General features: G+C 34.9%; 1 protein-coding gene across 4 annotated transcripts in view; it reads right to left on the bottom strand.

The window, feature by feature from the left end:
- Nucleotides 1–27183, bottom strand: part of WDR7 (WD repeat domain 7) — a 359360-nt gene that overhangs the window by 203987 nt on the left and 128190 nt on the right. For 3 of the 4 annotated variants that reach the window (XM_058557197.1, XM_058557199.1, XM_058557198.1), the window contains one exon: nucleotides 27060–27183. The exons of the other annotated variant lie outside the window; for it this stretch is intronic. In XM_058557197.1, coding sequence (XP_058413180.1) covers nucleotides 27060–27183 — 124 coding nt within the window. The remainder of the gene's footprint in view (nucleotides 1–27059) is intronic. 4 annotated transcript variants of the gene reach the window in all.

Below are 27183 nucleotides of genomic sequence, written 5' to 3'. Positions count from 1 at the left end.
TTATTATACCTAATGGTGAAAGACTGAATGCTTTCCTCCTATGATCAGGAATGAACCAAAAACGTCCATACTCACCATTCTTATTTAACATAGCGTTAGAAGTTCTAGCCTAGTGTAATAAAGCAAGAAAAGAAAACATATATAGTTTGGAATGGATGAGGTAAATTGTTCCTATTCAAGAAGAAAATGATTGTCTATATGGAAAATCCAAAAGAATCTACAAAAAACCTGAACTAATAAATGAGTTCAGCAAGGCTGCAGAATATAAGAAAAAACACTTAAAAAATCAATTATATTTCTATATGCTAGCAATGAACATGTGGACACTTAAAAAAAAAACTACTAACAATGGTTCAAAAAACAGAAACACTTAAAGGTAAACCTAAAAACACATATACAGGACTTGTATGCTGAAACCTACAAAACACTGATGAAAAAAATCAAAGATCTAAATAAATGAAATGTAGAGACATACTGTATTCATGGATTGCAAGATTCAACATAGTAAAGATGCCAATTCTCCACAAACTGATATATAGGTTTAATGTAATTCCTATCAAAACCCCAACATGATTTTTTGTAGATACAGACAAAATTATTCTAGAATTATATGGAAAGACAAAGGAATTAGAACAGCTAAAAGAATTTGGGGGGAAAAAAAGAATAAGGTAGCAAAAATCAGTCTACCCCATTTCAAGACTTATTAAATAGTAAAATTTATTAAAACTATGTGGTTTTAGGTTAATAGAACAGAATAGAGATCTCAGGAAAAGATGCACACAAATATGCCCAACTGATTTTTGACAGAGGTGCAAAAGGAATTCAATGGAGGAAAAATAGTCTCTTCAACAAATGGGCTGCTATAACTGGACATCTACAGACAAAAATACCAACCTTGACCTAAGCCTCACACCTTATATAAAAATTAAGTCAGGGGGCCAGTGTGGTGACATAGTGGTTAAATTTGCATGCTCTGCTTCGGCAGCCTAGGGTTTGCAGGTTTGAATCTCAGGCACAGACCGACGCACGGCTCATCACGCCATGCTGTGGCAGCATCTCACATACAAAATAGAGGAAGATGGGCACCGATGTTATCTCAGGGCTAATCTTCCTCAAGCAAAAAGAGGAGGATTAGCAACAGATGTTATCTTAGGGCCAATCTTCCTCAAGCAAAAAGAGGAGGACTGGCAACAGATGTTAGCTCAGGGCCAATCTTCCTCATACACACACACACACACAAAATTAACTCAAAAGGATCATGGACTTAAATGTAGAACATAATATTACAAAACTTTTAGAAAAAAAAGTAGGAGAAAATCTCTGAGATCTAAGGCTAGAATTGACATCAAAAGCGCAATCCATAAAAGGAAAATTTGGTAAAGTGGACTTCATCAAAATTAAAAACTGCTCTGCAAAAGACCCTATTAAGAGGACAAAAAACAAGCTACAGAGTGGGAGAAAAGATCCCCAAATCACACATCCAGCAAGGATCTAGTACCTAAACTATATAAGGAACTCTCAAAACTCAACAGTAAACAGCCTGGCAATTCCTCAAAAGGTTAAACAGAGAGTTATCATATGACCCAGTAATTCCACTCCCAGAGAATGAAAACATATGTCCACACAGACTCGTATACGAATGTTTTCAGCAGCATTATTCATAAAAGCCAAAGAGTGTAAACAATCCAAATTGATGTGTAAAATATAGCACAATTTATTGATGGATAAGTAAATTGTGATATATTCCTACTACAGAATATTAATCAGCAATACAAGGAAAGGAAGTCCTAAGTAAAAGAAGCCAGTCACAAAATACCACATGTATGATTCCATTTATATGAAATGTCCAAAATAGATAAATCTACAGAGACATAAAGTACCTCTATGGTTGCTTAGGGCTAGGAGGATTGGGGGAAATGGGGAGTGATTCTATGGGTACAGAGTTTCTTTTTGGGGTGATGAAAATGTTCTGAAATTGATTGTGGTGATGGTTGTACAACTCTGTGAATTTGCTAAAAACCATTGTACACTTTCAAAGGTGAATTTAATGGCATGTGCATTATTTCTCAACAAAGCTGTTAAAAAAAAGTTTGCTCTTCTAACATTCCAGATGAACCATGGCATCCATGCTACTTCTGAGTACTCTCCTGATACCTTGTCTGCCATGTAGTTGAAGAAAAAGGGAGAAAAAGAGCCACAAAGAACATTTATGCAATAAGAAAACAAAATTTTCCATGAATATTTTCTTCTTTCAGGAAGCATATTCCATTTTTAATTTTTAAAAAACTTAAACTACATTCTTGATTTTGACTGTATGGGTAACTCATTCTGTTAGTCCTCACAGTCAAAATTTCTGGGTTCTTTTGTTACCAACCAATAAAAAAAGATTGATTTGGTTACTTCAAAATTATATATATTTCATTTTTTAAAGATTAGTTAAATACCCTAACTTCAGTCAAACTGGGCATTGAGATGGTAACAAAATACCTAAGAATCCTAAGCTTTGTTGGAAGATATAAAGCTAAGAGATACTGAGAATGGAAAGACCAAATTACTACACTCAACTCTCAAATCCAAATGGTACAGATCATTTAAAATTAATTATAACAGTTTAAGGAAATGATAGAAGCTTTTCCTTTTGAACTCTCGAATCATACAGTTATGGTACAAGATGAGCAAAAACATTACTCAATCCTTTTTTTGAAGAAGAAGAAGAAGATGATCAGCCCTGAGCTAACATCCATGCTAATCCTCCTCTTTTTGCCGAGGAAGACCAGCTCTGAGCTAACATCTATTGCCAATCTTCCTCCTTTTTTTTTTTTCCCCCCAAAGCCCCAGTACATAGTTGTATGTCATAGGTGCACATCCTCCTAGTTGCTGTATGTGGAACGAGGCCTCAGCATGGCCGGAGAAGCGGTGCGTCGGTGCGCGCCCAGGATCCGAACCCGGCTGCCAGTAGCGGAGCGCGCGCACTCAACCGCTAAGCGAGGGGGCCCGCCCCTTCAATCCTTCTAAGCACGGTAATCATTATCTGCACAAGGAACAATAATATTTTTTAAAATTCTTAACCATAACTTAGCTATTTCTAATCTTCACAGTATTTGGTTACATGTTATATTACCACTTATGATAACAGGCAGACATTACAGCAGACATTCTGTAAAAGGCAAACTATAGGATAGAAATCAAGTCAGTGCGTGCCAGAGGCTAGGGGTGTGGTAAGAGAACTGACTACACAGCAGTATGAGCAAATATCTTAGAATAACTAGGGCCGGCCCCGTGGCTTAGCGGTGAAGTGCGCGCACTCCGATGCTAGCGGCCCGGTTCGGATCCCTGGCGCACACCGACATACCGCTTCTCCAGCCATGCTGAGGCGGCGTCCCACATACAGCAACTAGAAGGATGTGCAACTATGACATACAACTATCTACTGGGGCTTTGGGGGCAAAATAAATAAATAAAATTATACAAAAACAAAAAGAATAAAATCATCTATATCACGATTGTGGGAGTAGGTACATGACACATTTGCTGAAAACTCATAGTATTGTAAAATTCACTAAAAAGAGTGAATTTTACTATATATAAATTATACCTCAATAAACCTGACTTAAAAAAAAAAAAAGGATACAATAGAAGGTATTACATCCCTGTCACTAAAGAGAATTGAGGATTATTTCAGAATACAATGCTATTTTCAATGAAACACAAAGACTAGAAAAAATTATTTTACTTTCTTCCTGGTATACAAAACCAAACTTTTTGAAGCATACAAATCACTTCATCACTATCCACTATAAATAAGATGATGAAATATTTCTGAGAAATATGAAAAAGAGTCCACTCAGATGCTGGCCTGGTGGCATAGTGGTTAAGTTTACATGCTCTGCTTTGGCAGCCTGGGGTTCGCCGGTTTGAATCTTGGGCATGGACCTATGCACCGCTCATCAAGCCATGCTATGGCGGCATCCCATATACAAAATAGAGGAAGAAAGGCACAGCTGTTAGCTCAAGGCTAATCTTCCTCAGCAAAAAGAGGAAGATTGGCAAGGCATGTCAGCTCAGGGCCAACCTTCCTCACCAAAAAAAAAAAAGAAAGAAAGAAAAAGAAAAAAAGTCCACTTAGGAAATACTCACATGGAAGCTTCAGTTTCTTAGATATTGAGAATCAAGATTACAAATGTTGTCAATTTATTATATGGTGGTACTTTGCCATTTTCTTATGTACTTAATGTGAGTGAGCTTATTTGGGCAAACTACACCATAAAATCTAAGACTTATTTACTTTCTGCATATCTCCAAAATATTTGGCAGTAATGAACATCTCATAAAAGTGCAATAAGTACGTCTTGAATAGAACTGAATACCTTTAAGCCCATGACACACATTATGTTATTTAAATATACCAGAAAGGAATAGTAAATGGCCTTGGGGAAAGAGATACAATAAAAAGGTACAATAAAGAGATAAAGAAAGTAAAGAAATATAATAAAAAAGAGATACAAAAAATTAATGGAAAGATATGAGATACTTAAAAGAAACCAGTTAGCCCTCAAATCCAGATTTCACAAAATAAAAAATGAATGTACATTATGCCAGACAACAGGTTTCCGTAAATGGGTTCTACACTGTGAATCAGGAGGAAAACAAGGGAAAAGTGGAATGGAGCAGAAAACAGGTATGAGTAAGTCTGGACGAGGCAGTGAAAGGGCGGAAGAGGGCTGTGGCTAGCAGCAGAAGTGAGAAATAGAGGACAGGGATGACGACTACGAGCTCGTCACGCCATCTAGATTTCTAAATACTTAGATCACTATTCACTGTGAGAGATCTATATATACACAACATCCGCGTTTGCACACAATATTTTTAACCACTTTAGAAAAACAATTTTTAGAATGTAAATATGGAAATACAGTTTTCAAAATCAATGGAATAAAACTGCATTTGCTTCACCCCACCAGTAAAATCAGATACATTATTCTAAAATTTGTCTTTCAAAAGCCTGTAAATTACCTTTAAAAACATTTTTTTCCTACTGGCTAATAATATCTGAGTAATGATAAATAATATGAACTCAGACGACTTCAGTGTCATGTGATTAACTTAATAATCAAAGATTAAATATTAAATTTTAATAGAGTAACATTTAAAATACAGCACTTTAACCAATATTGGAATATAAAACCATTTGAATTCATTATCATTTTATTGACAATTAGATAGAAGCGATAAACAATACTGTTAAGACTTAGAAAAATATATACCAGAATATTTATAAATATTACCAAAAATCACATTTCTTATTCCCATAGTAATATAGATTTCCACTGAGATTGAAAAATGGCTCTAAAAGAATAAAGTAGATATTTTTACTTCATGTTTCTCACAATTGTGGTTTTCCAGTGGTCCAATTAAAGTACACTAGAGGCAATAATTTGATATGTACATTTACTTTGAATAAAGTAAAATGTAACAATAAGGAGGGGAGTATGTGTGCATCGAGAGTTTATTTTCAGGCAGAGGCTTGAATTTATTGGAAGCAGATCTCTGCAGTGACTGACCACACTGCCCCACACTCCCCGCAATCCTTATGACAGACAGACGGCCTGCTTCACATTAATTCACTTCACACCACTGCTATCGATCCGCAGCCAGTTCCCTAGTCTCTTTGCACACATTGCCTGTCTGGCTGCCTACATCCACATCAGCACATACACACAAAGGCCAGAGAAAGATAACCTTTTGCTTTCCATTAAAGACACAGTATCCACTTTTCTTTCTGCAACAACATCAAAAATATAAAATACAACAGTATAAATGTCTCAGAGAAAAGTCCTCCTGTAAGAAATGTTGAGGGTATTCACCCTTATTCTAAATAGAGATCGTTTCAGTTGATGAAAAACAAGTACTTTATTAAAGGTCACAAAGCAACTAGAGAAATGAAAGATATAGCTAAAAGTAAGCAAAACGTCTTCAGCCTGAAGAAGAATTCAGTAATATGAGTTTTGATAGTTATTTTTAAAGAAATGAAATGCAGTTTTGCTTAATGAGCATTTTTTTTTTTTTGTAGAAAACTGCTCTCACATAAAATGTAATTATAAACAATTCCGAAAGCAACAAAAGAAACATATTTACTGAAAAATATACAAGGAACAGAAAGCACAGTTAGGAAGTGTACTGTATCACAAAATATTAATGTAACAGTATAAAGTTGACATATTATTCCTCTTTCCCAGCAAAAACCTGAAAATGATCCACAGTAAAAATCACACCTAATACTTTTAATTCACTGTATGCACTTTTTCAAAGATTTGTTTGATTTGCAGGCTATGAGCTGACTCAACACCAATTTTGGTTTCAGAAGATACAATAAAACAAAGATTTATTGTTCAACATACAACGTGTTGAGAAACAAAGGCAAATCTGCCTTCTTGACACACAACTGTACTAAAGCATACACTTAAAATTATAACCTCTAGCTGATTTAGAAATCCTAATTGTAAGCAGAATAATGTATCTCAGAACTGGGCAAAGTATACTCTCGTGAATAAGAAAGTATCTTTGAAGCCCTTTATGAATTTTCATTTTTTTGCTAGGATTACCCAGGCAGAGGTTACACCACCAACTGGTAACAAAAGCAGGGCACTAAATAAATACAGTATACTAACTATGTCATTCTTTATAATAACAATACCTTGCTTTAGAAATCAAAGAAAGGGAAAAACTGATGAAGGCTGCTGAAGCTAAGGATAACTTTAAAATAAGGAACTTAAGATTTAAGCTGGGCCAGAAAGATGAGAGAGATCTGAATAAGAGAAAGGCTGGCATTGCCAAATAAGTAAAGCAAAGTCATTGGAATGATGAAGATGGGTAACCATGCAAAGTTCCCTTATTTTCTTAAACATTCATGGAGCACCCAGGCTACTATGTACCAAGCCTGTATCAGGTATGAGCGACACAAAGGTGAAAAAGACATAGCTTTAGCTCCCAAGATGCTCACATGTGAGGTGAGGCCATAGGGACTCATTAAAGAAATTTAAGCATGAGAAATAATTTGATCTGTGTTTTAGAAAGATCTCTCCTGAAACGATGTGAAGAATGATTTGGAAGGATTTGGAAGGACTCAAAAACAGAAGTAGCAATAAGACCAATGATTTTCAAACCATACTACTTGGAGCCCTATGAGTTCCCTAGAAGTGCCAGAAGGAGAAGGGAGACCTCTAAGCTCCCCATTTTTACCTTTCTATATGTGGGGGTGTGTGTGTGCACAGACACATACACATTTTATAGAAGTTTTCATTTGAAGAGAGAACACCACTTTTAAAAAAAAGTTTGAAAACCACTGATCTAGATTTTTTAAAAATAAAGACAGAGAAAATCAAAGTTGTTTTCACCTAAAACATACAGAAAGGGGAGGGGGCTCTGAACACAGGGAAGGACAAGGAGGGAAGAATCATTCACCAACTTTTTTTTGAATGATGATTATGCCAGGCAAAGGGGATTAAAATGAAGGAGGAAAATTCAAGGACTTTACACTAGAGAAACTTATAGCCATGTGAAAAATACAGATTTCTAAGTGCATAACAAGTGAAAATACAGTGTCCATTTGAAGAAAAATCAATTAACTCTGCTTGGGATGGGGTGAGGAAGAGAACACATGCCAAAAACAACCTCATGGAAAGGAAATGTTTGAGTTGGGTCTTGAAGTATATATGAGAATTTACCACAGAAGGACACTAGGTGAAGAAAGTTCCAGGAAGACAGGACACTGATGTATCTATAGAACTGGGTAGCAGAAGCATAAGAAGTGTGAGAAAAGGCGAAAATGAGGCTAAAAGGACATTTAAGGTCAGACCCCTAAAGGCAATGAGAAACAAGGCGTTAACAGAAAATATGAAGCAGGAAAAGAATATGTTTTTATTCTTTAAGGTTCCAGTGTGGTACAAGGAGAGAACAGGTCAACAGCTGGTAAATATAACCACAAGATGGCCAGGGTTGGTGGCTATGCAATGACAGTAAACAAGAACTTTAATACTTGAGATTTTAGGATAAGATAACCTCATAACTTCTCTTTTTCATCATCAGAATAGTCCAGGAATTCAGCTTGTGCAGAGCCAGAAGCAGCTGTTTGAAGACAATTATGAAGGCAGAGAGTTGGTCTAATCTAGCAGACAGTTCCAGAGAGGCAACCAATGAAAAGCAGTAACCTCCGGTAACCCAGCCAAGCTGCCCTCTATCCTTATATACAACCCAATGAATACAAGATAAAAGACAGTGATACATTATCTACTAAATTCAGTGATGGATATAAGGGGTATAGTTTAGCACAGTACCTGGGATGTAGTAAGTGCTCAATAAATAGCATTATTAGTATCATTAATTATTACTATTGCTTTTGTTATTACTAATTTTGGCTTATTTTATTAATTTATTTTTTCTCTGGAAGTACTTGACTACCTTCAGTATTCAATATTCAACTTTTTTTCTATTTGATGAACCCATTTATTTGTCTTTTTAAAAATTTCTATTAAGCATCGCTTCTCTCCTTTTAGTGCTACATTTCTAGACATTTTATGACATCTGTTTATCTATAAGCCACCTGAAGCCAAAAACACTTAGAACAAATATTTACATTTCAAAGAACCAATTTATCTTATGATTACTTATGTTACTGTCAATTATGTTATTTTCAAATGTCTACACACACTCACTCACAGAAGTAGGAGAGCTTTTGACCTCTTAATCTCTTAACACACAATGAATAATTGATTTGAAAATAAAGATACAGGAATCTTGTTTTAATACTATCCTAGTAGATGACATATTTAATAGGCAGCAATATGCTAGAGGATTACACTATAAGGCATTTGTGATATTCCAACAATTTCTCACCGCAATAACTTAGATAAACATTGTGATGTGCTCTGACTCATAACTTGAGAACATTAAGTTCTATAAATAACAAGAAAACATTCAGATGGATGAAACCCACATGAAGTGTTAAGTATAGACAGTACATAAACAAGTTGCTTGTGAGGTTATAGGCAAAACTCATAAAATGTGTTAAGTATAGATAGTAAGTTAAGGACCTTTTAAAAAATATACTATATGTTAAAAAGAATGAAACAAGCAAGAATGCTACTTATAAATAGAAATGAATGGAAAGACTAAGTCATAAGATAATTGTAAAGCTGTAACACTTCTAGAAGAAAACATAGGAGAAAATCTTCATGACCTTGGGTTTGCCGATGAATTTTCAGATACAACAAGACTATGAGTCATGAAAGAAAAAACTGATAAATTGGACTTTATCAAAATTAAAAACTTCTGTTCGGGAAATGCCACTATTAAGAGAATAAAACGCAGGCCACAAATTGAAAGAAAATATTTGAAAATTACGTATCTGTTAAAGGACTTACACCTAGAACGTATGAAATAGAAGTCAAGACCCAACAATAAGAAACAAGAAATCCAATAGGAAAAAAGCTAGGCAAAAGACCTAAACAGACATTTCACCAAAGAGGATATATGGATGGCAGATAATCATGTGAAAACATGCTCGACATCATTAGCCGTTAGGGAAATGCAAACTAAAATTACAGTGAGATGTCACTACACACGTCTCAGAATTCCTAAAATTAAAAAAAAAAAAAAAAACTAACAATATGAAATGCTGGTAAAGATACAGAGCCACAGGAAATATTATCCATCACTAGTAGGAATGTAAAATGTTACAGCTACTTTGGAAAACAGTTTGGTAGTTTCTTTTAATAATTACACTCACACTTAGCATATGACTCAGCAATTCCAATCCTAGGTATTTGCCCAAGTGTATTAAAATCTCATGTTCATGCAAAATCCTAAACATGAATAGTTACTGCAGCTTATTCATAACCACCAAAACCTAGAAACAATCCAAATGTCCTTAAACAGGTAAATGGTATAGTCATATAACAGAACACTATTTAGCAATAAAAAGGAATGAACTATTGACTCATGCAACAATATGGATGAATCTTAAATATATTTTGTTAAGTGAAAGAAACCAAATTCAAAAGGCTACATGTTGTATGATTCATTATATAGAATTTTATATAGAATTTATATAGAATTTTGGAAAAGGCAAAACCATGAGGATGCAAAACAGATCAGTGGTTGTGCCAAGGATTGGTGTGGGTGGTATTGATTACAAAGGAGCTACAAAAGGAAACTTCCAAGGTGTTAAAAATGTTCTGTGTGGTACTGTGATGGTAGATACCTGACTTTATTCATTTGTCAAAATCTAAAGACCTATAAACCCAAAGAGCAAATTTTACTGCATGCAAATAAAAAAATAATGAACTAACCAGAATTCCAGGGAACCCAGGATGAACTGCAGACCGTGACAAATGAACACACATTATGAACGTATGACATAACCTCACTGACGGTGCAAAGAGAAAAGCAGTTGACTTAAGTAATTTTGGAAAATGGGCCAAAACACTGCTTACTGTAAAGCTAAAGACAAAAAGAACTGTACAGATACTGTACTTTAGTTGGTAAACTGGTTATTCACAGAGGTATGGCTTAGCAATTGTAAATTATTTTTTATGTCTACTAGGGTTGAAAAAACAATTAAATCTATTGTAAGCAATGAGAGTCAAGTTTCCCACACTCAGAGAAAGAAACTACAAATAAGCAAAAGGGGAAGACTAGACTGAACCCTATGGTGGTACATTAAAACAGATCAGTATGGGGCCGGCCCCGTGGCTTAGCGGTTAAGTGCGTGCACTCCGCTACTAGCGGCCCGGGTTCGGATCTCGGGTGCGCACCGACGCACCGCATCTCCAGCCATGCTGAGGCCGCGTCCCACATACAGTAACTAGAAGGATGTGCAACTATGACATACAACTATCTACTGGGGCTTTGGGGGAAAAAAAAAGGAGGAGGATTGGCAATAGATGTTAGTTCAGAGCTGGTCTTCCTCAGCAAAAAGAGGAGCATTACCACGGATATTAGCTCAGGGCTGATCTTCCTCACACACACACACAAAAAAAACAGATCAGTATGAATTCCTATCATTTTAATAGACAGATACAGAAATAATTATAGATATGGGGGTATACATGGGTTAGTATGCACACGTATATTTCCTAGTTCTGTCCAGTGAGAGCACCTAGAAGCAGTGAAATCCCAGTAAAACAAGCACACCCAGCACCCAAATCTTAGTTTCTAATATCTCCATTAAAGGTAACCGAGGCACACTTGGAGAAATGGCTGATTCTAGGACTGGGGCAGGTAAATACAAGATGAGTGAGGAGCAGGTTCCGTGCCAGAAAATAAGAAAGAGTTTAAAAAAAAAAATGAGATCATATCAAAATGACACTGGAGTCAACTTAAAAGAGCTCCCTATGGCCAATGCTGGGATAATATGAGCAACAAACTGGCATTATAAAAGGTCTATTCCTCAGTCACATGTCTGCTAAGGGCTTGGTGCTGGGTCATTTGGGGACCAAAAATAAGGTCTTGGGCCTTGGCCCCAAGAAGATCTCAATGCAGTACTTACTACGTATTATTTATTTTTATAAAATTGTGTGGCTTCATTATCACAATGAAACACAAATTATATCTCAAAATGTAAATATATATTCATACAAGGAATATAAATAAAGAAATGGTAAACTTCAAAGAAAACCAAGTAAGCAGGTACATGAAATATATTTACTTCAGCCTGAAAACATGACAAAATGGTATCAAAGTACTAAAGACATAAACATTCATACACTGTAATGAGCATAATGCATCCATAGAAGCACATCATTATTCCACTACATTACACTGATTAAATCTCACAATTCATTTTAAAAACTATTCATATCTAACCAATGATTTAGAGGAAGATGGAAAGTTGGATTAACTAAGGGAGCACCAATCACTGCCTCTGGCAGAGGTTTTAAAGAATTAACTTGCAAACAAAGCTATAAAAAGAATGAAAAATGTGTCAAATGACTACTAAGATAGTGGAGAAATTACAATGTGAAGAGAAAATAAACTTTCGTTTTTTAACCCAAGCCCAAAAATAAAAACAAAAGTTAAAATATACTTTTAAATTAGGCAGCCACTATTAGATTAGAAATTTTTTCCCCTAGTCTGGTGGCGGGGGGGGGGGGGGGGGGGTGGTGCTGCTGCAGAGTTGGGAAGCACCAGGAAAGGAAGTACAGAATCACTAAAAATAAACTATCATTAAAGAAACTTGAGAAGATGAACAAAAGTAAATCAACTACTCCTACAGAGAATGCCAACAATAAAGAACTACGCTTTAAAGAGGTTAAATAAATGACTCCGATCCACTTGGCGTCATGAGAATCCATGACATCTGATTTTGCAACCACTCCACTCCCACCGTTAATTTCCCTTGGAGTGTTTCACAGCTTTAAGCACATCTTAAAAATATGTTTAATTCTTTCAGCATAAATAGGTATATATCCACGTTATCAGTTTGGCTTTTACATTCCTTTCAAATGCTCTTTACTTATGGATCAAAGATGATAATTTTCATCAATCATCACGTAATAGATTACAGAAACATTTCCAAAATTAGTGTATATTTCCCTAGGACATATATATAATAAAAGTGATGGCGGTGCCAGAAAGTGGTAGAAAAAAAGAGAAAAAAGAAAATTTATAGGTCAAGATGATAGGTTTGATGGGCCTATAAACATCCAAGTGGAGATGGAGAACACTGAATTAAACGGGATCTCATTTTTTAAAAATATCCAGCATCTAGAACAATGCCAGACTCTGAGCACATGCACAACACAATCTAGTCAAATGACTGAACGTTGCCTTACATTTTAGCTGGCATACTTTTAGACAGATTAAAAAAAGTTTATTCTGATGAAACCACAAGATAGAGTTGTTTCTTTGAGAATGGGGGAAGTCTATTACTCTAAGAAAGAGATATAGTACTCTGAGAATGATCACCAAGCTGGTAAAGAAATTTGAAATTGGAACATTTTAATGAATTTAGTCTTCAGTCAGAATTAATTGCTTCTTCTCCTTTCCCTAGAGTATCCTGTTTATATCTGTTTTATGGCAATTATAATTTTAAAACTGTGTGGGACTCATTAATCACCAATCAGAGAATGAATCCCTAAATTCTCCATTTATCTCCAATAAACTACTAGAGGATGATTTTTTCTTCTCCATATAAGATTCCACTATTAAAGTTCACGCAAAGGGAAGAGTCTTCAAACCTTGGGAGTGCAGCTGCAGTTTAATTTCTTTCCTCTGTCTACAATTAAAAAAACAAAACAAAAAAACACAAAACACTGCAAATTACTTAACTTTAGTAGAAATTTTGGGGATGATCTTGATTTTTTACTTTTCCTTTTAATTTCTTTACATTCCATGCATTTCCTTCTAGATCATTCATTAGCACATTTTAATCTAATAAAATTAAAGAAAATGTAAAAAGCACCTACCACATTGCATAAATTTAGTAGGTATTCAATTTTTTTCTTCTTTTGTACTAGGCAACATAATTACTGAAACAAAGCTATCCTCCTGAAAATTTGATGATAGAGGACAAATTAGAAAATTGTAGCTCATTTTAGTAGTAAAATGCTATTATTTTAATGGAAGCCTAAATTTTAGAAACATTAGCATATTTCAAAGTAAAATCCCACCATATGGTCAATGTAGAACTCTCACTACAACAGCTGAGTCTTTGTTGAGTTTTCTAAAGAAAAAAGTGAGTTTAAAATCAGTAGTCTTGAATAAACATACATAATCAGTAGATATATATCTGTAGTTCAAGGTACTTCATTTTTTTTTTTTTTGTGGTGAGGAAGATCAGCCCTGAGCTAACATCCAATGCCAAGCCTCCTCTTTTTTTTTTTTTTTTTGCCGAGGAAGACTGGCCCTGGGCTAACACCTGTGCCCATCTTCCTCTACTTTATATGGGACACCACCACGGCATGGTTTGACAAGTGGTACATCAGTGCACGCCCAGGATCTGAACCTGCAAACCCTAGGCCGCTGAAGCAGAACACGTGCACTTCACCGCTATGCCACCAGGCCGGCCCCAAGGTATTCCATTTTTAAATGAAAAATAACCAGATTTACTTCCCCAAAGTCATGAGACCAGCTAAGTGTGTGTGTGGGGGGGGGGGGGGGCGGAGGGTGGGGGTGGCCGAGGGGAGGTGGTGAGGTAATAAAGAAATCTTCAAGTGGAGATGGAAAAGAAAGATATTCTCCCAGTGAAGTCCCTGAGTAGTCTGAGGAAGAGGCACCACTTCCAGTGGCACCTGTGTATAGGCGTATGTGTATAGGTGTCCTACAAATTCCACCAACCGAGAGAACTGTGGATGACAGATTATATCCATATATAAATTACACTGATATATAATACACCCTATAATCCATATGATTCATATTCAATGAGTTAGCCAAATGGTAGTTTTAATTTCAAACTAAAAAATTTTACCTTCAAAACACAGAAACTCATATCCTAATATTACATAATAAAATCTTAGTTATATTCATAGTTCTTATTTAATACCGTGTTGGAGGTATTAGATAATACAATTGTATAGAAGAAAGCAGTCAGAGGCATGGTAATTGAAAAAGAAGAGGTAAGATTGACTCTATTCCCAAATGATATGAGTATGCATATCTGAAAAACCCCAAAGAATCAATGGAAAAACTTGTATAATGGGTAAAAAAATTTTATAATGGTATCGGGTCATATAACTAACAAAAGTCAAGAGCATTCATACATAGAAACAAAATCCAATTAAAGGGTGTAACGGAAGAACAATAAAACTAACTACCTAAGCAACAACTTAAGAATGTCCAAAACTATATGAGGAAAATTTTAAATCTCCTGAACGATATAAAAGTAGACTTGGACAAATGAAAAGACATACTATATTTTTGGACAGGAATTCAATGTTACAAAGATATCAGTTCTTCCTAAGTTCATTTATAAATTAAATGGAATCCTAATAAAAATGCCATCAGGTTTTTCCCCTCCTAGAGCTAAACAATTTGATTATAAAGTTCATTTGGAAAAACAAGCAAGCAAGAATAGCCAGGAGAACCCTCAAAAAGAAGGTCTTGGGCCATAATTACTAAATATTAAAATATGAATTAGCTACAGGCCAATGGAACAAAATAGAAAATAGACAAAACTACATATAGAAACTTAGTGTATAGTAAATGCTTTGGAGATAACCAGATAGCCATATGGAAAAAGATAATATCCATTCTTCACACCATTAAGCAGGATCAATTCCAATTGGCAGGTAAGGAAAAAAAAATAGAAATGATACAAGTATTAGAAGAAATTTTGGGGAATTCCTATAGTAAGGAAAACTCCTATAATTTTGACACAAAATTCTGAAACAGAGAAAGGGTCAATAAACTGGGTTATGAGCTAAAAAGCAACACAAGCAAAGTAAAAACAAAGTAACAAACCAGGAAATATTTGAACTTTATCTCATAAATAAAGGTTTAATCAAATAACCCCATATAAAAGTGGGCCAGAGATACGAACTGTTACCTTAAAAGAAATACAAAAGATACTTATATGAAAAGAAGCTAAATTCATTCCTAACAAGAAAAATACAAAATAATACTCACATTTCATTTGTTACCTATCAGAGTCACAAAGTTCCAAAAGCATGACAATATACTCTATGGGAAACAAGGTAGAGAAACAGGCCCTCACATATATTGCTGCTGAGAATGCAAAATGGTACAACCCCTATGACAAAGAACTCGACAACATCTAACAAAATTCGACATACATTTGTCCTTGGACTCAGCAATCCCATCTCTTGGAATCCAAGATACACTACCAAAAAATGAAAAGACACATGCACAACTCTATCCACCGCAGCCCTATCCATAATATCAAAAACTGGAACCAACCCCACTGCCCATCAATAGGAAACTGGTTGAATAAAACACGGTCCACCCACAAAATGGAATACCACACAATCAATAAAAAAGGGGGTAAGAAGTCTACAGTATGTAACTCCAGGATATGTTGTTAAGTGAGAAAAGCTAGGTAAAGATAGGCATTAGTATGTTACCATTTAGGAAAGGGAGTATATAAATATATATATATGTATTTCCTTATGTTAAAAAACGGAGCAGGAGAAAGAACAGTCTTTCAGTAAATGCTGCTAGGAAAACTGGATATCTACATGCAAAAGAATAAAGCTGACTCTTACTTTAAAACATCTATAAAAATTAGCTTAAAATGGTTCAAAGAACTAAATATAAGACCTAAAACTCTAAAACATAAGGGGGCGGGGGGAAGCTTCGTGACACTGGATTTCGCAATAATTTCTTAAATATGACACCAAAGCATAGGCCGCAAAAGTAAAAATAGATAAATTGGACTATCTCAAAACTAAAAACTTCTATGTATCAAAGGACACAATCAACAGAGTGAAAAGGCAACTTACAGAATGGGAGAAAATATTTATAAACCATATACCTGATAAGTGATTAATATCCAGAATATACAAAGAACTCCTACAACTCAACAACAAAAACCCAAATAATCCAATTAAAAAATGGACAAAGGACTTAAATAGACATTTCTCCAAAGAAAATATACAAATGGTCAACAAGCATATGAAAAGATGGTCATCAGTATCACTAATCCTTAGGGAAATGCAAATCAAAACCACAATGAAATATTACTTCACATCTATCAAGATGGCTGCTATCAATAAAAACACAGAAAACAACAAGTGTTGGCGAGGATGTAGAGAAATTGAAACATTTGTGCACTGTCATGGGAATGTAAAATGGTGCAGCTGCTGTGGAAAACAGCATGGCAGTTTCTCAAAAAATTAAAAATAGAATTACTATATGATCTAGGATTTCCATTTCTGGGTATATATCCAAAAGAATGAGAGCAGGGTGTTAAAGAAAGGTCATCTGTACACTCATGCTCACAGCAGCATTATTTGCAGAAAGGTAGAAGCAATCCAAGTGTCCATTGACAGACAAATGGATAAACAAAATGTGGTAGATACATATAATGGAATATTTTTCAGCCTTAAAGAGGAAGGAAATTCTGACACATGCTACAACATAGTTGAACCTTGAGGACACTATGCTAACTGAAATAAGACAGTCACAAATACTGTATGATTTCACTTGTATGATGTATCAAGAGTAGCTGAATTCATAGAAACAGAAAGTAGAATGGTGGTTGCCAGGGGCTGGGGAGGGGTGTGTATGGGAGGTGGGGAGTTGTTGTTTAATGGGTACAGGGTTTCACTTTCACAAGATGAAAAAGTTCTGGAGATTGGTTGCACAACAATGTGAATACACTAACACTAATAAACTGTACACTTAGAAATGGTTAAGATGGTAAATTTATGTTATATCTATTTTATCACAATTAAACATTTTAAAAATGGGGGTCAGGAGAAAAACTCCTAAACTAATAAGAAATGATTATCTGCAGAGAGAAAGGAAATAGGGTAAAGGGCACAGGGAAGGATTGAAGCTAAACTTCTCTGGATATACTTTGTTTTGCTGTTTGACTTTGGAATCATGAAATGTTTTATACTAGTATAAAAAATACTTTTTAAAAAAAGTCAGTCTAAAAATTGAAAGTAAAAAAATAAACAAAAATTATAAGAAAAATGAAACAAATGAAACTAAATGTGTATCAAATTGCTAGTACAACCACACAGAGACAAACTATTCCCAGGGATATTAAGCACAGTAATTTAACTATTCATTTCTAGTGAATTTTTCTCCCTAATTGTTGTCATCTAACTGGTAAACTGAAAGGAAATAATACAGATCTTTGGTTGGGGAGGGAGCAATGCTTAGGATAATCACCTTTTGAAACTCATCCCTCCTGCCTCTTGCCCCTCCTTTTGAGAATCACTACGATCAAATCTCTTCTCCACAACAGTGGGCAGTGAAGAAATGAAATGCGAAAGGCTTCTGGCCCCAAGTGCCCATCCAACTTCTGTACAGGAAAAGCTTGGGATGGTCTCAGAATTCTGATCACACCTTAAAATAAGTCACATCTGAGATTATGTGGTCACTTTAAATTCTACATAAATATTTTACGAAAAGTACCATGACACTTGAAGACTACAAATGCCCAATCCTCTATCCATCACTCAGAATTCAGAGATTTCTAGTTTACTTTCTCCGACTTTGAGATTATTTTGAAGGCTGATCCTTGCTTTAAGGAAAAACAAGCAAACAAAAACCAAAATAAAACAAAACCTGAGTAAGACATGCTAGAGAGTAAAGAAAAAGCCTTCTTCATTTCATGCCTCAGATAGAAAAGTATCTCAAAAATAAGCTAATTTATGTCTTTGTACCCACAAGCTATGCCAGAACTTGTTTAATAATGTTTAATTATTAGAGGGATGTAATTTATTATGTCTTAAAATCAGCAGGAATATTCATGTATTAAGAACCATCCCTCCTCTTCCATCTCTATTCTCCAAAGCTGAGTGTTCCTAGTCCAAGCACACATTTCAAATATAAGTCTCATCATCTTTTCCTAGTAAAATGTAAAGTCCTTTCATAAGGATTATAAAAAAAGAACTGTTATTATAGTGCTGACATTAACTGTAGAAACAATTTTTAAAAACAACAAGCAACAAAATAGTTGGTTGTGGCTATTTTCACCTCTAAATCAAGCAAGGAAAATCTTTTCAAGTGATGGGTAAGTTCTATAGAACAAACAGAAAATATGTACAGAAAAATTACAAAAATACTAAGTACTGTTATAGATGACTGGACTGGCATTTAACAAGCTGAAAGAAACCAGATCAATCTCAACCTTGCTGAGGTCAATTTGGGTGCTCAAACCAATAAAACAAATTTTTTTCTGTATGTTTGTTGTGTACTAGAGGTGCTAAAATATTTACCAAGTCTGCAAATGTCATGCACAATAAAACCATTTATAAATATTAAAACATTTAAAATACTTATTTGAATCAAAATCTGCTTAATAGAAATAGATAGTAGATGTAATAAATCATTAGGACAATATTACTAAGGAAAAACAAAATATAAAATACCATACTTCCCAAAAAAAGCAGGGTTGGGGGAATGCACCAGGCAAAGATATTTTAGTATACTTAGAGCAATTTAACCCCAGAACTTATAAACAACACTAGAACAAAATGTACCATTAGCTAATATAATCAAAATATTACAGGTAAAATAGTTTAACATAATTTTCTTGCAATAACTTTACTGTTTTCCTTCCAAACTATAAGATCTATTCTGTCACATGCAGATCACGACATGGCTTCAAATTAAAATATTAAAATAATGGAATTACATATAATATCCAGTCAATAAAAAGAGAATAAAATTAGAAATATGGTATAAAATTATAAATGTCTCACAATCCAATCAAAATTGGATTCGTGCATGCATATTAAAGTGTCTAAGATTTAAAACATCACAAGATGATCAACTCAGCTTTTTGCTCTGTAGAAGCAAGTTGAATAGGACTCTGAGTATCTGTACTGGAATAATCTGTATAGAATAAAGAAAATTTATATTTAAAAGCTTACTAGACACTTGTTCTATTACAAAGGCATGTTCCGGTACTCGTGTGCAGTGTTTTGTCAAGTACTTTATTTCCATTAGCAATATAAATTTTTGTTCTTCAGCAAATCAGCAAGAGACTAATGGCACAAATCAATATCATACTCTTCACAGCAACTAATATTAGGTCATTTATTACAGCAGAGGCCACTAGAACCTCAGCTAAAGGTATACCAGGCATTTCAATTTGAACACCATTTTTTTTAAAACAATGTCTCGCAGGTTGAAGGAGTTTTTCTTTTATAAAGTAGTCTTCATAAGCTTAAGCACCTTCAACTTCTTGGAGCAGGTAGTAAGTGTACAAACACTTCAAAGAAAGACAGCCATGCCTCCTGGAGGCTTTGCCACCAACTACAACTCTAGGAGAGGTAACAAATTTCTGCACTGAAGGGAGGGAGATAGACTTGTGAAAGCAAAAAAGAAGTGGGCATGAGAAAATAACTAAAATTATTTCACATCCTTTCAGCTCCAGAAGCTTTTCCACACGGGCCAATTGATAATCAGTATTCCCTAAGTGGAATGAGAGGAAAAGCAGCAGGCAAGGAGTCCCACACTTGATGGAATCTCCCCAATTCCTCACTGTTACACGAGGAACAAGTTGTGGACTTTCCTTATGCTCCACTCCTTGCTTTGTTCCACAAGGTGGAAAATGGTCACCGGCTCCTAATGATACCCTGAAACCAGACTGTCATCCATCTTGCTACAGTACCTTACACAGAGGGCTTCCCTGGCAGCATCAAGTCTCTTAATCCTGTGGAGTTCCTGACCCACAGCATTACTTGATAATCGAGTTCTCTGTTTATTACTTAGAATTAAAGTCTAAATAACCACTTGATCCAATAAAGCTTTCATTTTTAATTTACTACTTTACTACTCTAATTTCCAAGAATTGTAGAAAGATAGAAGGAAAATTACAAGAATATTAAATATCACCTCAAAGAACTCAAGTCACATGGAACTAAAGGATTTTCCTTTAGATAGTTCTGACCGATTAAGAAGAAATTCCATTGTCATTCCATTAGCTTAGTAGCCAAATATAGATAACTAGAACAGTTTAATGCTGTTAAATACATGATCAGTCTAGAGTGCTTAAAATTAAGCTCAATAGCTCTGACACTCCGGAAGAAAAAAAGAGCAACAAATCCCTTAGGTCCCAATGAAACACTGCAAAGAGATATAATACAGATACAGTGTGCTTTGCATAATATAGTTTGTCTTGAGACAAATTCCCACAGAACATTAAGTACTTTTTATGTAGATAACTGAGTCATAATTTAATACGTTCCCTTCTAATCACAACACACAATCATTTCCAACTGGCGTTGTGAACACTATAAGACTTACAAACAGTTTTGAGGAAGCCTCATCCTTTAATTTCAGCTGATTCACCAAATAAGCATTAATTACAAAGGCAATATTTTAGAATCATCAGTTCTTCCTGAGCAACCAAAGGATTTTCCCTTTCTTTCCCCAATTTTAATTAGAATATTTTTCCCCAAAAGATAGATACACCCAGAATGCAACAAAAGACCGGAGAAAGTAGTCAAGTAAGCAAATTATAAGGAGCCAATAGGGACACCACAAAGTGCTTACACTAGGGCTTAGGGAATTTTTTTCCTCAGAGACCCCTTATTCTTAGCCAATTTACTCTTATTTTATATTTAACTCAAATAAGTTTGGTTACCCGGCTTCACACTCCCAGAACACTGGAAACAGTAAATTAGAAATCAGGGCAGAAGCTACTAGGAATGAGACAAAACAGCCCAATAGCAAAAAGTGGTAACAATTACTAGACGATACAAAGAGGAAGAAAGAAAATTATGTAAAAAAACGAAATATGAAATGCAAGAGGCATATCAATCTGGATACTTGTCAGATAAACAGGTCCACCCTCTTCAATAAGCAAATGGTGGCAATTTTATAGCACAGGCCAAAACAACAATTACTGGCTAGTGAGAAGATGTTTAAACAGCCAGAGACATTTTTAAATATTTCAACAAAAAAGGTTAAAAATTTTTTTAAGTCTCAGCATCTAGTGATTTTTAAACTCTCAGTTATCTAGAAAATCATTCCTAAGAAGACTGTTAGAGAGTTCCAAATAACTGAGGCATATATAAAAAAGAAAGAAAGAAGGAATGCTATGTAGTTTAAGGCCTCTGGGGGAGGGTAAGGGGCTCACTCAAACCATATTTATCAAACCCCCTCCCTATCCTTTCTCCCATCCTCTCCCCACTAGCAAACCCTGAAAATATCTGCCTACTAAAGAACATACTAATATTTAAATTATTTTTACCAGCTACAATATATTTTTTCACTACCTCTATATATATAGTTCCATCTTACCTTCTTGTATATTGTTGGTCCATCCACATTTGTGCTCAGAATGACCACTACTTTATAATCATCAGAAAAGTGACTTCAATTCCAGGTTAAAATAGGTACTACAGTGTGGCTTGTTGAAAGTCAAACCCAAAACATTTACTAGGAGTGTCTTTCATTGAACAAAGAAATCCTATTCTGTTTCCAAGGGGGATAAAAAGACTAGCCTAACCCTGGTAACCTTAACACAAAAGGAAGCTAAAAAGGCAGGGACTCGATAAGAACAAAGGATTGTTCTTTCTGATGACATCAATACATATTAAACACGATGTGTTACACATCCTTCTATCAATATCTGAGATGATAAATTTGCAGATTAATACTACATCGGCCATAACTGCATAAAATTACAATAGCACGCTCTTTAGAACAGATTTTGATTTATATAATGGTAGTAACTTTTATGTGTTTAATGTTTCTAAAATTAAAGGAGGAGATGAGCCACTGTGAGCAAGCAGAATACAACGTACGAGAAATAATTAAGCTTGTGACCTCGTGCCCTATAAGGTCACTCTGCATCACAGGCCAAAGGAAATCAGGAACCATCAGCATTTACCTCAGAGTAGTCACTGCCTGGAATGAAGGGCAAGTGTGGGTATATTTCATAAACTAGCAGGTGCTTGACCTCATAAAAAAGTCAATTATCAAAATGCTACATGTAGAATGTCACAAATAAGAAATATATAAAATTGGGTTCTGCAAAATATCTTCACTTCAAAATAAATCTGAGACAACTTAAAACATTTTATCTTCATCCAAATTGTAATACAATAGTTTCACAAAATAACGTTAATCCTTCCTTAGTAAGAAAAATCAGTAGAATTTTTTAAGTATTTTGGAACATAAAAGTGATTACAAGTACATGCTAAAAAGTGATAACTCAGAAAATATTTACAATATTTATGTAAGTCACTATCACAAGAACGTATTCAGTATTTATAATGCCAGTCCTTGTTATCATTAGAGTAAGACTCACAATGCATTTATCCTCAAATTTTCTATCAGAAATCAGGCATCAAAAGTTTACATACCGACTGCATTTGTAAGGATAAAACAATGCTTCCTAACTGGTTCAAGGACAGAGTTCCTTGAACTGGAGCAAAATTCGCATATCACTCAATTAGGACTTGGTATTTATGAAAATTTGTGAATTGCTTTTCAGTTAAAGCAGGCTATTGCTCCTTTTTCCTCCCCAGTGATTTCTGGTCTACTGCCAGAATCCCTGGGCAACATAAATTAAAGTGAATTCTGAGGTACTGACGGTCAAGAAGACAAAACCGTAGAAACCATTATAGGGAAGGAAAGCGGGCAGCAGCCACATTCGCTACATGGATTATACACCGCGCTGGATGCTCTACAAAAAGTTTCTCCTCCTACAAAAAACTGGCTTCTGGCCCACTGCTTTCCTCAGGCTCTCAGACAAACTTACAAAAGATTTTTATTGCATAATGTGCCTAAATAAAATTCCAGAAGATCCCAGTCAACACGACCAGTTGACTTCAGTTGTCATCTTAGTCCCAGCTCAATCACTTGCTGACTATGCAGTCAGAGGAAGTTACTACCCACTGTGAAAGCTCAGACTCCAGATCTCTAAAATGAAGGGCCATCACAGTCCATCCACTCAGAATGAGATTAATAGATGTCAAGTAAAACCATTTTCTGAGTTTCAGACAAACATCTAAGACACGAACTCTCAGACCAAGCTCAGTTCATGAGTTAGGAGCTGCTAATATTGCTTAAGCAATTATCACATTTTTAAATGCTCAGGATGATTAAATTATAAGAAGATATCTGATGAATGGTGTGTTTACCAGCTATATTGCTTTACATTTTACCTACTTTAGTGTTTAAGAACACGCCCGTCCTAGAAATAGGTTTTAAGTTTCTAAAACAATGCTTTATGCTATAAGTTGCTACAATAATCGTTTCCTCAAACATTAATGACAATAGTAGAAGTGATTTCACTACAAGCACGTTGATGGCAGGTGTGGGCTGTCCACCAGCTGCCTCCATAACCTTTTGATCCCCTCGGACAGCAAATCTGTTCAACAGCCCTATGTGGTCATTCCTCATTTGTTGCATGCTTTCTTCTCCTTTCACACGTTCAGAATCCCTATTCCTTTAGCTTGACATCCTTTCATTAAAATAGAAAGCTCCCAGTAAAGCAAACTAAAACTAATTTTACACTCAGTCAATGTAAAAGTTCCAGAATACATTAATACATTATATTAAGAGTTGTTAGTGTGAGACGTTTTAGTTACATGTAGAATGCATGTCTGTTTATTCTTTGGCTAAAAATACAATTACAGTGAGTGACAAGATTAAAATTTTAAGTAAACCAGCATTCAGTTAATTTATACAGTACTCTGGGACACTAAACTAAATACCAAGGACTTTAATTACATAAATGTAAAAGTTTAAAATTGACCTAAGAAGAACCTAGTTGATCCCTATTTAAACAATGATGAGAACAATTAAGGGTAATTTTCTGATAGTTATTTTTCTGCTCCATTTTGCTGTTGAATTTAATATGGCTGGAAATGGCACTGTGTGAAAGCAGGATAAGTTAAAGCAAATATCTACTCATTCCTCCACCCTCATTCCATATAAGATCTAAGGATGCTGGAGGAAGCAAGATAAAATAAATAGTGGTTAAGAGATGAGTTGTAGTCTGACAGTCACTTAGTAACTGAGGGACCTTCAGAAAATTCTTTAATCTCTCTTGGCCTCATTAACTCATCTGGGGGAAAAAAAAACCAGGGGTTGGTAGTGATAACAGTACCTACTTTACAGGGTTATTGCAATGGTTTAATGAAATAACACAAACCAGGTCCTTAGCAAAAGCCTGACACAGAGAAAGTGTACAAGTAATGGTAGGTATTGTCATTATTTTACTTATACTGTGTCCTCTCTGGACCCACTAACAGACCTCCCACTTAGCAACATACACACTTTTTACCATTGCTTCAGGGAGTAATTTGTGGCCATATTATGCCTTTACCTGTAGCTAATTAATTTTTTTCTTTCCAGGAAAAAACTTAAATGGCATCCACCACCATTGCTAATGGCACTTCTCTTCCCAAGCTGTCAAGAATACAACATGGTACTAATCTTTGGTGTTTTTCTTAGAACTTTATATGTAATCTATAATCAAGGCTTAGAATTATCTTTTATTCTACCCTATCTACATTTAGGTCTGGTTCCCATATCCCCTTCTGTAACAGACTCCCAGCTACTTATTCTACTTTAATCCATTCTCCCAGTCTACACTAGTCCATTCTAAATAAAGATGTCTTGAAAATGTTTCTCCAGATTCCCATAATAGCGTTCTCCTTTTAAAAGAATCTCTAGTGATTTGCTATTTAGTTTCACCTTCAATCTACTCTACAGTACTACACTCATAGTTTGTCCTTAAATATGGGGATCTTTCATTCAATAAGGTTTATGACGAGCTGATGACCTAATTCTATTTTCTGGAATATTATGAAGTTAACAGCCACAAGCTACTGAACAAAGAGCACTGTTCCAGACTATTCAAAAATTCAAAAGCAGAGCTTTTTTCATCCTAATCTTATTTTTTTAACAGCAGAATTTTTTTTAAACCTATACATATTTAAATAAGAACTTTAAGCCTAATACTCCACACAGAGTCCATATGTCTAAGGACCCTGGTTTTTAAACTTAATTTCCTTTTATTAAAATGGAAAAATTCCCAATAAGCAAATGAAAACCAATATTCTCTCAATAAATAGTCTGTTGCCTAAACAGACTAAAGAATTTTAACTGGAGTTGTTAATGTGTGATGTTTTGGTTATGTGTGAAATATATATTTGCATTTTTATAGATTATGAATGTATTTAACAAATATATAGTGCTTACCATGGCCTAGGCACTGTTCCATGTGCTTAACAAAGATTAACTCATTCCATACTCAAAATAACCCTATAAAGCCTACTATCATCTTCATTTCAGCTGTGATAAAACTGAAGCTGAGAAAGGTTAAGTGTCCAAGGTCACATACCTAATTAAACAAACACAGTCATCTAATTAAACAACTATAGTCACTACTGGCAAACATCTGGTAGAGTTATACCAGTTATAACAATTATAGACTCTTTTGAATCTTGTTTTCACTTTCCTTCTTATACAATCATGTATTGTCTGTCTTGACATATGTAATGAGTATCTCATTACCAAGAAAAACTGGTACTGACAAAAGGTCATTTAAAACGAAATCCATCTAAAACCCAGGCCGAATTTTCATAGTAAAAAGTTTTTTTTTAAAGTTTCATTGAGACTCTATTTCATTGAGACTTTAAAAAAGTGAAACTGAACCTCTTATTCTCAATAAAACAGGTTAAAATTTTAATTCTGAATTCTTCTTTAGAAGAATAAAGAATGAGTCAAATGATGAATTGAGGATGAAGCATACTTTTTCTAAAAAGAAAAAAATTATGACAGGACAATATAACTTTTCTTCAATGCAAATTTGACCTAGCAGCATTACAGAAATTTTATTTTACAAAAACATTCAAAAATTTCAACAATTTTTCACAATTCATTCAAATTATACTCTTTTGAAAGATCCATCAACCAAAACCCTTTCTAAATTTCTCTTTTTCAACAGTATAGTAGTCTAACTCTACCAAATCTTTGTCTTAAAGATTCACAATTCCAACTTCAACTTGGAAAGGATTCGTCTTGTATTTGCACTATTCGTCTATGTATTTGCATATCATCAGATCAATATCTAACAAGTTGGCACCCACAAGCATAATAATACAACAGGCAATGACAGATGCTAGTGTTAAATACAGTAGGATTTTTGATTGGGGATTAATTTTATAAGGGGTCAGCCCATTAGTGAATATTTTGATATTTATATAAAATTTTTTTTTTTTAACCAAACTCCAAACTGTAGGGATTCAGAAAACAAATGAGTAGAATTTGAGGATCCCTTGTTTTCACTTTAAGGTCAACAACTCACTTTTGCTGATAGGTAGGAGCAAGCCTATTTGTGAGTTTTGGTTCTTTTCTACATGAGTATGAAAAGCTTTGTAGAAAAGCATGAAAACCCTTACGTGATATGACGTGGTCCATATACTGAGGTAAATAAGGAGCCCAGGCATCAATGGCTTCCTTCCGGCCCGCCTGCTCAATTCTTCTCAGTTCTGCCAGAAGCAGGGCCTGCGCGGCTTCTCTGAC

The sequence above is a fragment of the Diceros bicornis genome, chromosome 16 (assembly GCF_020826845.1).
Source record: "Diceros bicornis minor isolate mBicDic1 chromosome 16, mDicBic1.mat.cur, whole genome shotgun sequence".
NCBI lineage: Eukaryota > Metazoa > Chordata > Mammalia > Perissodactyla > Rhinocerotidae > Diceros > Diceros bicornis.
This window is presented reverse-complemented; position numbering and strand designations above follow the sequence as displayed.